This window comes from Oncorhynchus nerka, linkage group LG18 (assembly GCF_034236695.1).
Source record: "Oncorhynchus nerka isolate Pitt River linkage group LG18, Oner_Uvic_2.0, whole genome shotgun sequence".
NCBI classification, from domain to species: Eukaryota; Metazoa; Chordata; class Actinopteri; order Salmoniformes; family Salmonidae; genus Oncorhynchus; species Oncorhynchus nerka.
In genome coordinates, this window is record NC_088413.1 from 47,601,906 (window position 1) to 47,618,904 (window position 16,999).

At 44.3% G+C, this 16,999-nt stretch overlaps 2 protein-coding genes across 3 annotated transcripts in view; one reads left to right on the forward strand and one right to left on the reverse strand.

The window, feature by feature from the left end:
• Positions 1-16: 16 nt before the first annotated feature.
• On the forward strand, positions 17-12,413 carry atg14 (autophagy related 14). The gene is made up of 9 exons (XM_029687715.2): positions 17-522; positions 1,378-1,440; positions 1,569-1,611; positions 1,771-1,852; positions 2,351-2,588; positions 3,040-3,269; positions 3,577-3,785; positions 3,983-4,068; positions 4,135-12,413. Exons 1-9 carry the CDS (start codon positions 248-250, stop codon positions 4,433-4,435), a joined length of 1,527 nt encoding a protein of 508 aa, XP_029543575.1. The 5' UTR covers positions 17-247; the 3' UTR covers positions 4,436-12,413.
• A 227-nt stretch (positions 12,414-12,640) lies between these two features.
• The window catches only part of fbxo34 (F-box protein 34), a 46,997-nt gene continuing 42,638 nt past the window's right edge, over positions 12,641-16,999 (reverse strand). For both annotated transcript variants that reach the window (XM_029687718.2, XM_029687719.2), the window contains exon 3: positions 12,641-16,999. This exon is cut by the window's right edge and continues 167 nt beyond it. In XM_029687718.2, coding sequence (XP_029543578.2) covers positions 14,748-16,999 — 2,252 coding nt within the window. In that variant the 3' untranslated portion in view covers positions 12,641-14,747.

Here is a 16,999-nt window from a genome sequence, read left to right on the forward strand (position 1 = left end):
GTGCCCACGTGACCATACGTACGTAAACAAACCATCTCATGCAAAATAGTCAGCACAGTTTGCTGCGGGCTAGCTAACAGCAGCAATATAGTCCATGACTGAACATATGTACATTTCCCGAAAATGAAGACTGCATTGCGGTGGTAAATATATCCGTAACATTTACAATAAGTAGTGAACTCAGACTCGATGCCAATAGCCAGAAGAGCTATAATTTAGCTAGCGCTTGAACCGCAGTTCCATCATCATGGCATCCTCACTGCGAAGCGAAGTCCGCTCTGGCGAAGGGACTTTGGGAGCGCTGCCCGGGGCTCGGTCACAGCTTCGCTCGCACCTCCTACACGCCACAAACACCACAGGTTCCCCTGGGTCTCAAATGGTGGAGTCTGTGGACGATGCGGAGGGTTTGTATGTCGCCGTGGAGCGATGTCCTCTCTGCAACACCGCCAGGCGCAGGCTGACGTGCGCCCGATGCATCCATGCAGGCGATTTTATATACTTCGACGGTAGAAACCCTGAACGGTGCGTGTTTACATTCAGCAAACTTCATAACACAGCTCTAAATAAAGGCTTTATGAAATGTTGGCTATCCATTATCAGCTAACATTGCATTTAATAGCTACCGACAATCAAACAAACTAGCTAGCTAGCTATATTGTTTAGCTACAACCAACACCTTTGGCAAAACGTTAGCTATAGCTAGCTTGTTTACACGTGTAACCTAAGTTATAGACAGTAAGGCTGTTTGCGGAACAGTATTGGCCTAGATTGCACAACACAATATGTTATTTTGAATCATGTCATTTGAGCACCAACTTTCTCGTACTCAATACAGTACATACAGTAACTAACTTTCTAGTGTCTTAATACTTTACTTTCACAGTGACTGACATACTTTTTGTATTTTTCTTAATCAAATGGCTACATTGTAAAAATACAATTTAAGTACAATACATCTCAACTTGTTTGTGTGAAGTTGGGAGGGAGCATTGTAAATAAGAGTTTGTTATTTAACTTACTTGCCTAGTTAAATAAAAAGCTAGGCCACACTCTTGCCAACACCTGCCTGGAGTGGGCAATGGGCACTTTTGCCGCATTCAAAACAACTGGGAAGTCGGAGAAATACGAGGTCAAATCATGACGTCAGTGATCTTCAGATCGGAAATTCGGAGCTCTGGAATGAGGCCCGAGTTCTGGAGTTGGAATTCCGAGTTGGATGACCGTTCAAATCGATTTTTTCTTAGTCCGAGCTAATTTCCCCCCCGAGTTATCAGTTGTTTTGAATGCGGCATTGAATCATTCTGCTATGATGTCAGAAAAAGTAACACTCCATTGTTTTTTAATGTAGGTATTCTAATGGTAACATTTTTTTCCCAGATACACTGACAAATTGGAAAGACTTAAAATGCTGAAGGTGGAGAAAGAACGTTTCCAACACATGTACAGTATAATATTTACAGTTATCATGAAAATGCTAAATAATACTTTGCAGTTTTCAAGCATTTGTATTCCTACCTTCCATTGTTTATATTAACCATATTGATATTACACTATACTCTTTCTTCCAGGGTCATTACAGCCATGGACAAGAAAGTCCAGGCAGATCAGCTGGTAAATTGAATTATGAGTAGAGGACCTCCCATATTTATATAAATTCTCGTAAATATACGCTGCCCTACGTGAGGTATGTTTTTCAAATGCGGCAATAGCCTGCCTGTTCTCTTCAACTCCCATCTACCCTTAGCATTTTGTATTGTTTCATTCATTCAGAAATGGAAGATCATGTCATGCAAGATGAAAATAGAGCAGCTGAAGGAGGCTATTGGTTGTGGGAATGAAGAGGTGAAAAGTGGTGAGTTACATGGTCTTGACAGCCATTCAAATCAGTGATACTCACCTCCATGTGAATGTATACACTCACCCCCATTTCTAAACCATAAAACAGATATGTATGAAAATACCCTCCAATAAAAGGTGACATTCTGTACTCTCACCTCATATGAAACATTTGATCTCAAATTTAAAATGGTAGCTTCACTGTCAAAATACATATGGAGGTGAGTGTAAATGACAATGCACTATTTGACTGTTGTATTATATTGTACATTATTAAAATAATCATCTTGATTTATTCTCTTCCTCATACCCATGTCTTTATGTAGCCTGTCTAAGACAACAGGCAAACCTGAAATGGTGCAAGACATTGGCTTGCATCCCAAATAGCACCCTATTCCCTATTTATAGTGCAGGCCCTGTGGGCCCTGGTCAAAAGTAGTGCGCTGTATAAGGAATAGGCTGCCACTTGACCCATATTAGTCAATCAACTTATTACCTCTCCCTCTTCTCCCAGGTAAGGACCTGCTGCTTCACTCCCAAGAGGAGAGCCAGAGGCTGCAGCGGCGGGCCAGCCGCCATCAGGAGAAGAGGGACAAGATAGAGAGACACAACCTGCGGCTGGGAGAGCTGCTGGAGAAGAGGGGCAAGGAGCTGCAGGGTCGTCTGGAGCACCTGGCTGAGGTCCGCAGAGGACACATCCTGGAGCTCACCGCTCACATCTTCCCCACACAGGAGGAGAAACAGGGTAGCAGGTAAGCATGGCCATGGTTTCAAGTTTATTTGAAGTGTATTTTACACTAACTCACCCGATTCACCTAAACAAGGGCTTGATGATACGTTAACAAGTTGAATCACGTGTGCTGGCTCTCAACTAGATCAAATATATGGAACAGCCGGGGGTCCTTGAGGAGAGCTTTGAGAACCACTGTCATACAGCATTGGCCAGAGCCAAGTATTAAGTATTACTCCATCCATGACTGGCCAGCATTATGAAGCTGGGCTTTAGTTTTCACGGACAGCACCGATACCAAGGCTTTCTGTCCATTTGAGACATTGGTTGTTGTTTTAGGATGTGGGTCAGCTGATTCTTGATTCAAATCTGAAAGTGCATGCTGAGGGACTTCTCATCTGCTGTTTGACTTAGTTATAGAGACACACTTCCTGTAATGACAGTCTCTCTCTCTCTTTGCTCCTTTCCCTCAGGGACCCAGCAGACGTGTTGTCGGAGTGTGACTTGGCCCTGACCTCCAGCACAGTGAGTGAGTTGGCTGAGGCCCGCCGCACCACCTACCTGTCAGGGCGCTGGATCTGGGATGACCAGAATGGAGAGACCTCCATTAGCATCACTGGACCCAGGGTCACGCTGCCTAGCAACGGGGACTGCTCCCCCTATTACAGCTGGGTGGAGGAGAAGAGCACCAACGAGGGGCCCGGTAGGACATTATAGCAAAATATGTTGTATGTAATAATTATATATGCCATTTAGTAGATGCTTTTATCCAAAGCGACTGACAGAACAGTGTGTGCATACATTTTACTATGTGTTTTAGTATACTTTTCTAGCTCCACACTCTTACCAAAATAAGACATCATAATCAAATGATCTGTCTTTTGAGATGTGACAAGGACAAACGACTAGCCGGTTGAGAGGAACATCTAGTCCTTGGAGGTTACCAATCTGCAATATTGACTTGTACTGTGCCAAGGCTACTTGTTCTCATGAAGAGCTTCCATTTCCAGAGCTGGACCACATCAACCCAGCCCACACCATCAGTGCAGCCCTCTGTTTTGCTACCCAACTCATCAACATCCTCTCTCACATCCTGGATGTCAATCTGCCCAAGAAGTTATGTAACAGTGAGTTCTGTGGTGACAGCCTGAGCAGGTACAGGTTCACCCGGGCTGTCACCAAGCTCAACACCAACATCCTTCACCTCTGCTTCTCACAGGTACTACAGAGCATGGTTCGTCTAGAAGTTTCTTCCTTCTGGGAGTATATTTTCCTTGCCACTGTGCTGCTGCTTTCTCTTCTGGGTTCTAGGCCGTGTTACTGTTAATCACTTTGTTACATGATTGATCTAGCTTGTATGTATCAACCCACACCGGAGATGCACGCCACTAACCAGTTGCGTGTATTCCTGTGCAGCATGTTGAGAGTGAGCTGCTGCACCCTCACCACACCCTGAGGAACATCATGTTCCTTGTCTCTCCTGACAACAAAAACCTGGGCAGGTAAGAAGATCCCTTGTCAAAAATGGAATCCTATTTGGGACACCGCCTGACTATCTCTCTGTGCAGGACGGGTCCGTACGAGGTGACTGCTGACCTGGAGGACTCCATGGAGTTTGTAGAGCCGGAGGCGGCCGGCCCGGCAGAGGAAAGCGGGGATGAGATGGTGACGGATGAGGAGACAGACCTGGGGACAGACTGGGAAACGGTCCCCAGCCCGCGCTTCTGTGACATCCCCTCCCAACCCATGGACCTGTCCCAGAGCACGGCCATGCAGGTGTCTCAGCCCGTGGGCCAGGCCGTGGGCATGATCTCCTCAGCAGCAGCATCCGTCACCTCCTGGTTTCGGGCCTACACCGGCCAGCGCTGAGGAAGCCTGGGGACTCACTGGCCAGGGTCGTATATATTAGAGCACACTAGAAAAACGTTTTGCAACGTAGAATAAAAAGTTTTTTTTTTTTATTGAACAAGTTCAGGTAGTGTTTCAGTCCGTTTGGTGTCTAATGAATGCACCCCAGGACTGGCTGGAGCTATGCAGCACTGCCACCGACCAACACAGAGACTGTTCTGTTCTGGCCTATGCCTGTAGTCAGCCTGCAGTCCTGGTCCACTACCACCAAGAAGGGATATTTGTTTTTACTAAATTGCATGACTGAATCCCTGTGGGAGGAAGGGGAATGTATCACTCACTTTCTTATGGAGGAGAATGTTGTCATTGACAACAGTGATTTTTCTGGTAAAAATGGTTATAGTGCGAAAGACTGTCGCTTGGGACGGGTGTTATTCAAAGAGTAGTCTCTCACAACTCTCGGCCATCTGCACACTCCATCCCAGTTGTTGTGAGAAGACAATTTAAAGAGAGACTGGAGCTTCTGTTGCTTTCCCATGTACCCATTCATATTTTCGGTTCTTAATGTTTCTTTACTACATCCCAAATGGTACCTCATGCCTTATATAGTGCACAACGTTTGACCAGAGCCCTATGGGCCTTGGTCAAAAGCAGTGCACTACATAGGGACTAGGGTGCCATTTGGGACAGAACCTTCCTTCCTGCTGCATTACAACAAAATGGTTTGTGTAAGGATTGTGTTTTGAAGACTGACAAATGCCAAACAAGGGGCATGACCTTAGTTATTCTCACTAAATGATGGCATGGCACTTTCTTTGTTTTACTTCAAATGCTGTTTACTTACCAGGTGTGTGTGTGTGTGTGTGTGTGTGTGTGTGTGGTGGTGGTGGTGATGGGGGGGACACACAAACTTGACTGCAGCAGTTCAATGTTGGGGAGAGAGATGAACTAGTGGCATTTGTTTTCCTCAGAAGGGTAGATTTATACTATTTATAGTAACGTCGGTGCCTAAAACCTCATTGGTGTGTTTTGTGGGTCTTTATACAGGTGATTCGAACAGTGACATAGGTGGCTTAAATGATAGGATAGGACACAATACAGTTGTGGTCTGAAGTTCACATACACCTTAGCCAAATACATTTAAACTCAGTTTTCACAATTCCTGACATTTAATCCTAGTAAAAATTCCCTGTCTTACGTCAGTTAGGATCACCACTTTATTTTAAGAATGTGAAATGTCTGAATAATAGTAGAGAGAATGATTTATTTCAGCTTTTATTTCTTTCATCACATCCCCAGTGGGTCAGAAGTGTACATACACTCAATTAGTATTTGGTAGCATTGCCTTTAAATTGTTTAACTTGGGTCAAACGTTTCACGGTAGCTTTCCACAAGCTTCGCACAATAAGTTGGGATAATTTTGGCTCATTCCTCCTGACCGAGCTAGTGTAACTGAGTCAGGTTTGTAGGCCTCCTTGCTCGCACATGCTTTTTCAGTTCTGCCCACCAATTTTCTATAGGATTGAGGTCAGGGCTTTGTGATGGCCACTCCAATACCTTGATTTTGTTGTCCTTTGAAGTATGCTTGGGGTCATTGTCCATTTGGAAGACCCATTTGTGACCAAGCTTTAACTTCCTGACTGATGTCTTGAGATGTTGCTTCAATATATCCACGTAATTTTCTTTCCTCATGATGCCATCTATTTTGTGATGTGGACCAGTCCCTCCTGCAGAAAATCACCCCACAACATGATGCTGCCACCCCCGTGCTTCACGGTTGGGATGGTGTTCTTCGGCTTGCATACATCCCCCTTTTTCCTCCAAACATAACGATGGTCATTATGGCCCAACAGTTCTATTTTTTTGTTTCATCAGACCAAAGGACATTTCTCCAAAAAGTACGGTCTTTGTCCCCATGTGCAGTTACAAACCGTAGTCTGGCTTTTTTTTATGGAGGTTTTGGAGAAGTGGCTTCTCCTTGCTGAGCGGCCTTTCAGGTTATGTCGATATATGACTCGTTTTACTGTGGATATAGATACTTTTGTACCTGTTTCCTCCAGCATCTTCACAAGGTCCTTTGCTGTTCTGGGATTGATTTGCACTTTTTGCACCAAAGTACGCTCATCTCTAGGAGACAGAACGCGTCTCCTTCCTGAGCGGTATGACGGCTGTGTGGTCCCATGGTGTTTATACTTGCATACTATTGTTTGTACAGATGAACGTGGTACCTTCAGGCGTTTGGAAATTGCTCCCAAGGATGAACCAGACTTGTGGAGGTTTACATTTCTTTTTCTGAGGTCTTGGCTGATTTCTTTTAGATTTTTTTTTTTTTTTTCATGCCTTGAAATACATCCACAGGTACACCTCCAATTGACTCGGGCTAATTAACATCATATATCAGAAGCTTCTAAAGCCATGACATAATTTTCTGGAATGTTCCAAGCTGTTTAAAGGCACAGTCAACTTAGTGTATGTAAACTTCTGACCCACTGGAATTGTGATGCAGTGAATTATAAGTGAAAAAATCTGTCTGAACAATTGTTGGAAAAATCACTTGTGTCATGCACAAAGGAGATGTCCTAACCAACTTGCCAAAACTATAGTTTGTTAACAAGAAATTTGTGGAGTGGTTGGAAAACAAGTTTTATTGACTCTAACCTAAGTGTATGTAAACTTCCGACTTCAATTGTACATCTTTGGCTTACTTCATAAGATGTTAGTTTATTTTTCTTATTCAGGGCTTGGTAGAACTTAATTTTGAAATGACTGGTAATGCAGATTAAGCAATTTACCACTGTCACAATAAGCAATACTTCACATGACAAAAATGAAGACCCCTGTAATGACCTTTATAACTTGTACCTGCTAGTGACAAAATAGGTTGTTTAAAAAAATTAAAATTAAAAAAGGATTAATAAATGTGTTGCCATAAAAGTCTTATTTGAACCATTTAAGAAAGAAGTGTCACTGTCAAGTGTATTATACAACCATGTTCAGATGGAATCTAATGGGTGTGTGTTGTCTGCACTGCAAACCCCAAACTATTTACTGGTATATTCTAACTAACTGCTTCACAGAAAAACAGGTTCCACAGTTGACTCAAAGGCTGCTTTTACACAGGCAGCCCAATTCTGATCTGTTTTTTTTTTCTCTTCATTTTCTCACAATCAGTGTAGCTCTGAAAAGTATTTTGATTGGTCAAAATCCCAATTAGTAGAAAAAATATCAGAATTGGGATTCCTGTGTAAACGCAGCCAAAATAACCTTAGCTTTCTGGTAAATAACACTAGCTTTGTTGACTTCTAACCCCTTTGAAACAGTGTTTGTGCTACGGACTTCTGCGCTGTACCATTAGATTAGTCTATTTCTTTTGCATCCGTAGATACCAACAATTAGTCTGTGATTAACGGGGGCTGAGCAAGAGCAGTGTTTGTGAGACAAGGGCGAGTCCCGAAGGGGTCCGGGTCTTTTATATAAAAACGTCTGTAGCAGTGGTTACCAACATTTATCACCAAACTTAAAAATAACGATAAAGCCCGACGTTCCTATTTTGTATATTTGTTTCGCGCTGTTGGCATAGGTGCTCTTGATTCAGCAGCCCTAGTGCCGGGAAGGCAGTGTTCCCATTTTGAACCATTTCATGTGTCTGAAGATAGAACTCCGCCTACACCCCCAGAGAGGTAAATCAAGTGCACCTATTATTTATTTACTTATAGGGGATAATGCACATTAATCAACATCAATAATGCAACAGGCATGTAAATGTGCCGGGGTTAGCCAAAGCTCATTTGCACCCGTAGTCCCTGGGCAGGTAAGGGACTTTACACAGCCACTACACAAATACTCACACAAACAATACAAAATACATCACATCCAATAATATATTAGTCTAACAACAATAACACTATCTATCATCAACTGTTGTCTTACATATGAGGAACCACAGATAACTCATGTGTACAGGTTTGGATAGATTTGAGCCATGTTTTCAATTTAAATTAAAAAATACAATAATCAGTGCAGCTTCTCAAGTCCATGGGCATTGCATTCCAGTATATTGTAGCTCTAACAGAGAAGGCAGATTGACCAATTTTACAACAATCCCCTCTAGTTACTGCCCTTGTTATCCTGGAGGGGCTTTCCTTGAGCATGATATTCCAGTATAGGGGTGGAGGGGCAAGACCATGCATGATCTTAAAGACAAGTCTTGCATCTATACTGCTTAAAGCTATCCAGACTAAATAAATGATGTTTGTAAAGGATATGACAATGGTGGTAACTGTTTGGTTTGTTATCAAACATCTTAAGTGTTTGTAGAGTGATTAAATTGGTTTCAGAATAGTAGCTCCTGCTTGTGACCAGCATGTGAGGCAATATCTCAGATGTCAGAAGATCATAGCATGCCTATATAGTTTGGCGGCCTCCAGAGGAAGCTCTTATAAACCTAAAGTTGGATAATCCAAACTTAACCGTCTTAACCACCTTCACATGTTTCTTAAATGTCAAGTTGGAGTCTAAAATGACATCAAGATACCTGAAGTTAGACACAACTTTCAGATTCTCCCCATTAACAAGAGCAGCTCGTTGGGAAGAATCATTGGATTTCTTAGAGAAGTACATAGTCATATTTAAATGCAGGCAATAATTAGTCATCCATTTAGAAACATGTACCATAGCTTCAGTTAACTTGTTTACAACTAGATGTCTATTTTTGAGTGTACATACTGTATCGTCTGCATACATCTGCATGTTAACTTGTGGGCAAGCAAGTGGGAGATCATTTATATAGATGGTAAACATAAGGGGGCCTAATATTGACCCTTGTGGGACCCCAATGTTATAGTAAAGAGAGTCCGGCTGAGTGTTCCCCAGACAAACCCTTTTGACTTCTGTTTGTTAGATATACATCCAACTAATAACTTCAGTGGACACATTAAGGGAGGATAGTTTGGATAGGAGGACCTCATGATTCACAGTATCAAAGGCCTTTTTAAGATCCAAAAAGACCGACTTCACCACCTATGTCCAGTTTAGATTGAATTGGTTAGTTCTGAATCCAAATTGCATTTGATGTATGGAGTTACCCCGAATGAGGTGATCAGTCAGATGATCAGCCACCCATCTTTCAGCTACTTTTGATAGCACTGGAAGAATGCTTATAGGTTGGACATTTTCCACCAGTATTGGGTCACCAGATTTTAAAACGGGTATCGCTGCAGCAAACTTTCAAGCATTGGGGAAGAGCCCATATTTGATGGACAGACTAACTAGATGTACAATAGGGGCAATCAGAGAATATTTGTGTCTCTTCAGGAATACAGTGTCTAGATCAAATATTTAGTTCTAGAGCTCTTGAAGAAGCTAGTAATACTCAGCTGACGCTGAGATTTCAGGAATTCTGAATATTGGTTTATTATTATCTATGGGAGTGAGAACTGTGGATTTGGTTGAAAATATCTGAGCCAGTTCTTTGACAATCAGCAAAAAAGGTGGTGGATATGAAATCGGAGTCTTGAATTAGAATCCCATTAACCTTTAATTCAGGATGTTTTATTCTCTCCCTGTTGGTTTGTTGAGATTTTCCCAAACCACTTTGCCATTTCGTTTTGCTTCATTGATCACACTAAGAAAGAATTATGTGTTTGCTTTTTAAAAAAAATATTCCTTACCACCTTATCTCTCTTTAATGCTTTTTTTCAAGGAAAGGTCCCGTTCTCTCATCTGCCTCCAGAGGTCCTCGTTGAGCCATGGTAGACAGGTTTTCCATCTTGGCTAACGTTTAAATTTTCTAGTAAAAGAGGTATCCACTTTGTCAATAGCTTACAGAAATGTTCTGTATCCAGACTCTGGGTCTTTATTGCTTAACAGATCAGAACAGTCCATTTGACTCATCTTATTTACTCTGCTCATTTTTCAGGATTTTTTTTTATCGTACTTTTGCACATGAATATGTTGCCTAAATCTCTTTTTAGTGAGCTTTCTAACCACCAATGTAACATTGTGGTCAGATATACCAACCAGTTAGTCAGTTAGTGGACTTAATTATTTGATCAGGTCTGTTAGTAAACACCAGATCAATTTGAGTCTGGGATGACTGTGTTACCCTGGTTGGACCTTGTATTGTTGGAGTCCGGTTGAAATAATCTGTGATCTCTTGAGTTTTTTTCCTGCAAGTTTTGTTTCCCCAGTTTATATTGAAATCGCCTTATGATCACATTCTTTAAGCATGGCATTTAAAATGTCCATAAAACAAGATATCAGATGTCGGTGGTCGATATAATCCAATAATAGTGAGATACATGAGGGGAGAGGAATACATTCAGCTCCATATATTCAAGGTCATTGGAATGTTTGCATGTGATAACTTTAAATGCAATTGTCTTTCATGTACATAAGCAATCCACACGCTCTGCCCTGTCCCCCCTGAATTCCTGAATATAGAATATCCAGGGAGGGACATTAAAGGCAGAGATTTTTTTTCAGCCAATCTCAGAAGAAAATAAATAGATTTGAGTCATTCGATAAATGTTCTACCTGTTCACGTTTAGAAATAATGCTATGAATATTCAGATGACTTCCCAATATTCCTCTAGGCTTGGAACGAGTGTCCCAGAGCGTTTTAGCCTGATTAACAGTTTGAAAAAGTTATGGTTTTCTAATAACTGGGTTAAGGGAACTGAGTTTCCGTCTCGAAGGGGGGTTTTGTTTGGGACGTGTATCAAGAGTTGGCATTACATTTTCTGCAGATTTCTCATTCTCTTGAAAAGCCATGTTAGTGTAAGTAATACAACAAATTCTCTCTTACCAGTGTGATCATATACCTACATATTTTCAAATATAATTGGCAGGGAAATTCAAGCCTAGCCAAGAGTACCACAGAATGAGTCATAACTATAAGTCAAGGGGTCTGAATACTTTCCGAATGCACTGTAGGATTTCCTTTATTTAGTACTTTGTTGATGCACCTTTGGCAGCGATTACAGCCTTGAGTCTTGTTGGGTATGACGCTACAAGCTTGGCACATCTGTATTTGGGGAGTTTCTCCCATTCTTCTCCGCAGATCCTCTTAAACTCTCAAGTTGGATGGGGAGTGTCGCTACACAGCTATTTTCAGGTCTCTCCAGAGATGTTTGATCGGGTTCAAGTCTGGGCTCTGGCTGGACATTGAGACATGTCCCCGAAGCCTCTCCTGCGTTGTCCTGTTGGAAGGTGAACATTCGCCCCAATCTGAGGTCCTGAGCACTCTGGAGCAGGTTTTAATCAAGAATCTCTCTGTACTTTGTGCCATTCATCTTTTCGTCGATCCTTACTAGTCTCCCCATTCCTTCCGCTGAAAAACATCCCCACAGCATGCTGCCACCACCATGCTTCAGGCCAAAGAGTTCAATCTTGGTTTCCCTCAGACCAGAGGATCTCGTTTCTCATGGTCTGAGTCCTTTAGGTGCCTTTTGGCAAACTCCAAGCGGGCTGTCATGTACCTTTTACTGAGGAGTGGCTTCCGTCTGGCCACTATACCATGATTGGTGGCATGCTGCAGAGATCGTTGTCCCTCTGGAAGGTTCTCTCATCTGCACAGAGGAGCTCCGTCAGAGTTTATATATACACACACACAGGTTTGTGCCTTTCCAAAGCATGTCCAATCAAGTTGTAGAAAGAGCTCAAAGATGATCAATGGAAACAGGTAAAGGAAAGGGGGATGATACATTGGAGCTCAATTGAGTCTCATAGCAAAGTGTCTGAATAATAAATGTGTTATTTTTTCTAAAAACCTGTTCGCTTTGTCATTATGGGATATTGTGTGTAAATTGAGGGGGATTTTTTTTTTTATCACTTAAAGCTGTAACGTAGCAAAATGAATGTCAATACTGTACTTTTTGAATGCACTGTAGTCTCCAATACCTTAAGCAGTTGTCACTGACTAGTTGGATATTAATTTCCCTGAGAACAACTTCTGTACTTAAAGCATTCATATTAAACTCATGAATGTAACTTTGTCAAATTGTTTTGTGGACTCCTTGTAGCCGCCCTGGTTGTGCTGAAATAAAATTGTATAACACTTAATTGTGAGGCTAAATACAAGGGCTTGACATGCAGACAAATGAAAAGCAGATTTTTGCTGGGGTCATGGGACTGAGGGTTAAAATAGAGACAGTAGCATATGTATCAAGTTGGGATTTAGAAGATACTCCTCAATGGCTCAAATCAAAACCACTGGCAACCCACAGGATCTTTTCATGCATTTTATTGCCAAGTCTTATTCATCCCCTACTTGTCTGTTGTGAATTCAAAAGGTCAACGAATGAAGAAAGAAACGAAAGAGCATGTAAACACACCATTTCAGGAGGCACTGACATGACAGACAATTCCATGCCAATGTTCATATTAGCACCCATTGATACATTGCCTACTCATCGCACTTTGCCTTTTTAAGTGGACAATCCAGACCCTTTGTCGGAGGACTGCCATTTTGGTTTAAATTATAAAGTTGACAAAAGGGGGAACTTCCCTCAAATGTTTGAGATGATTAATATCAACTTCTAGGAAGTAATTTCTCACACAGCAAGGAATACATTTATTTTGCTTTTATAAATCTGTTGTGCGTGTCTGTGCTCTTTCCCCAACACACCTGGACCCAAACAATACCCCTCGCCCCAATGAAAGGCAAGCCTACCAGCTCTACAGTATAGACCTTAAGTTGTGAACAACATTGACGTATGTCAATGACATCAAGACGTGATAAATAATAGAAATGGGTGACATTTAAGGCTGGAGACCCTTAGTATACATTTAGTCTATATCCCTGAATATTCAGTAAAGATCAATACATTCCATTTTTATGTTGTAACCTTTACACTTCCTTTCAGTTTAAAGACACCACGAGAAGGAAAGGTGGGTTATGACAGTTAACCTCAGAATGAATGCACTTTATTGTAGTAAAATGCCTTTGCAGGCAGAGTACAGCTGGAATATTATACAACAAACTGTTTTAAAAAATATCTGGAGGCAAACTACTTTTATATCCCATTTTTCTCCCCCTTTGTAATCAACCCTGGCTGTTTTGTTGTTTAGATCATGTCCAGTTAATCATCATAAAGAACAGACAGGTGAACTTCTCCAGACATGTTTCCCTTCAAGAAATATCAGCATCATAAAAAGGAGGGATGAGCACTTGTCCAAAATGGCACCCTATTCCATTTATAGTGCACTGCTTTTGACCAGCCCTATTGCTCTGGTCAAAAGTAGTGCACTATATAGGGAATACTGTGCCATTTCAGACGCACATTAAAAATGGTGGAGAATAATGCAATGAGAGCGGCCAAATAAGCATATGGGTTATACATCTGGGACCCATTGTAAAACACCCAATAATAATCATTCATGAATATATACATGACAGGGTCAAAATAAACTATTATTTTTACCAAACTGAAGATAAATGCATTCAAGTCATAGATACTCGTGCTGCTTGTCAATCTTCCTCACTTTGTTTTTGATATAGGACTCTGTAGCACTACGTACAATGTAAACACAACAGGGCTCAGAACAAACTTTTTCAATCAAACCAGATACAGGACAGACAAAACCCTTTCCCTCTCTGACCCGGAGACTGATAAATGGAGTTGGGATATAGACTCCAACATCCCAAACGGCACCCTATGGACCCTGGTCAAAAGTAGTGCACTACATAGGGACTAGGGTGCCATTTGGGACAGGATATGGATGGGATATAGGATGGGGTTGATTCACATTTTGCATAAACCGGTGACCTGCAGCAATGTATGTATCCACTTAGACAACAACACATTAACACTGAGTAAATCACACTTGTGGGTGGGGTATACTGCATAACGTTGATAGGCTTACCTTAACTAAAATAGCTATCCCAACGTATTGGTTAATGCATAAGCAAGGAAACATTATGGCTGTGGGCAAGGAGAGACACATTAAGCATCAACACTGAAGAGAAATCTGAAACAAAGCTTCTCTTCAACACACTCTGGTCAGAATCAGATGTTTTAACCCAACACATTGAAGCAAGTCAAAAGAATACCCTGTCAGAATCCTTTGAAGATTGAGAACTATGACCAGGGTTAAAGTGCTGACCATCTCAGAGGACCTGAGGAGGGGTTAGAGGTCAGTGGTTAGGGGTCAAGGAAGAGATCCAGTGATTCCTCATCAGTACCAGCAACCTGGTTGCGGTCAGACACTCCCCACAAATAACTGCACATGCTCATATGGCAACACAGACACACACACACACACACACACAAAGCCCTCATTGGCAAAATAAAGCACACAGAAGTCAAGTCACTTTCTCCCATTGCCTATTCCACTACTCCTCAGTGACCGCCCTGGGTTTCTTATAGATTGGCATGTTGATACTATGGAAGGCGGGCACCCAGCGGTTGTCATGGAGACCAACGTTGCAGCCGGGCGTGTCTTTGTGGGAACCATGGCAACACATCCAGTACCCGGGGCCGTAGGGCAGCGCCTGGCAGTAGGGCTTGTGGTGCCAGCGGCAGAGGGACACATCCCCGCGCCCATACCGTTTTTTACACTGCTTGCAGGGATCGTCTTTGTAGCGGGGGTCGCACACCCAGCGGCAGTCTGCGGGTCGAACTCCGTAGCTCTCGATGAGGAACTTGAAGTAGTGGCAGGTGCACTTAAGCGCTGCCAGGTTCTCTGTGGGCAGCAGGCAGAAGATCTTAACGATAATGTGGTGAGGCAGGAAGGCCATGTACTGCTGGGGTTCCAGGAGCAGCTGGATCTTAAAGCGCATCTCCAGGAACTCGTGAGACACCAGGCGGCGCAGGGGGAAAGGCACGGTCTCACACTGGCTAAAAGCACTCCCCTCTCCCTCACTCACCGCCTTCTCCTCCTCCCTCTCATCCTCCTCTTTGGCCCAGTTCTCACTGTGAGATATGGTTTCAGGGAGGAGGGAGGTGATAGCAGGGTCGCAGAGCGGAGGCTTGGAGGGTTCCGCTAAGTCTCTGGTGAGTTGAGGGTTGGACCCAGTGTCCTGGGTGCGAGTACTGTCTGGGTGTGGGAGTTTGTGTTGTTCTAGCACCGGCTGTGAGGGCAGAGGGTGTGAGAAGAACAGCATGCCTGGGAGGGGCTCCTCACTCTGTAGACTGCTGCTGGCCCGCTCTGACTGGAGCTGGAGGTACAGATCCTGCCCAGCCTCAATGACCCTGCTCCCCACCTGCTGTCCCTGGGCCTCACACATCTCCTCTGGCTCTCTGACAGCGTGGATGGAGGCTCCACACCCAGAGTCCACACTGTGAGATGGAGAAGCTGGGTCAGAGGAACGGGAAGCCCAGTGGGAAGCTTCATGGCAGCTGCTGGGAACTAGTTTGTCCGCGTGGATGGTGCTAACAGAGGGACGGCCCTCAGATGGACTAGCGTGGAGGTGCTGCACCCCCGTGGTCTCCTCTAGTCCGTGCTGGGGCCCAGTGGGAGACGGAGGTGGCTGGGCTGAGATTGAGCAGGCGTCTGCTCCTGCCAGTAACACCCGGCCCACCCTCCTCCGCAGGCTGTTGTTGCGCGACAGCTCTCCCCCAGATCCGGACCCTTCCCTTGGAACACTCCGGCGCTTCAGGCACTCTGACTCCAGCTTGGCCACCATGTCTGACACCTTTACACACTCTGCCTCATCTGTCCCCTGGGGGCTCTGGTCTGGGGCTTTGGGCTGCTGGGGCTCTTGGGTCAGTGACAGCCCCCTGGATAAGGTAATGCTTGTGGAGCTCCGCAGAGAGACAGGCTTAGAGTCCCCTTGCTTGTCGCTGGCTCTCTGCTCCAAGGCGGCCACCAACTCCACCACAGAGAGAGCCTTGCCCGTCCCAGTCTCACTCCCCTCCTCGCCCTCTACCCTACATACCTGCTCCCCACCCACGCCTACAACCCCACACTCAGGCACTCTAGGGCTCTCGCCAAGGGTCACCTCTTCTGGGCTGTTCTTTGTGGGACTCAGTGGGCTCTGTCTCTCTAGAGCTCTGGGTGACTGTCGGTCTCTGTCCTGGTGGTGGCCCCGATGCCCTGACCTCCTCCTGCGCTTGGCCACAGAGCCACCCTCGTCCTCCCAACAGCTTTTCATCTTCACAGACACTGTCCTCACCGAGATGCTGCTCACCAAGTCTCCCTCACGCGCCTCCCTGACCGGCTCTCCTCCACCATTCACCAGGCTGCCGCGGCACTGGGGCGAGGCGAAGATGGCGATTTTCTCCTTGGTGTTGCCGGGCTTTATGACAGCCCAGATGTCCAGCGGTCCCTCTCCGTCCTCCCCCTGGTAGGAGACGCTGAGGGAGGCCTCCTGGTTCTCAGATCCCCCCAAGCCTGTAGAGGAGGTGCAGGAGGAGGTGGGGAGGAGCAGCAGGGACGAGGTGGTGGTGTAGGAGGTTTCGGAGGTTTTCCTCCGGGCCCAGGTTGTACTACTGTGGAATACATTTCCCCCAGACCCACTCAGCCTTGAGGTTTGCAGCCCACTACCACTGTTGCCGTGGGTAATATTACTGCCGTCACTGCAGCACCGGGTGTTGGTGGATATGACACTAAGGGGGGACCGGGCCGTGCCCGGGCCGAGCCCGC

Bases quoted from the DNA above. Each gene is read 5' to 3' on its own strand.
- atg14 (XM_029687715.2), top strand. From the start codon at position 248: ATGGCATCCTCACTGCGAAGCGAAGTCCGCTCTGGCGAAGGGACTTTG. The intron at 523-1,377 runs GTGCGTGTTTAC...TTTTTTTCCCAG, and splicing joins GACGGTAGAAACCCTGAACG to ATACACTGACAAATTGGAAA. The intron at 1,441-1,568 runs GTACAGTATAAT...TCTTTCTTCCAG, and splicing joins AAAGAACGTTTCCAACACAT to GGTCATTACAGCCATGGACA.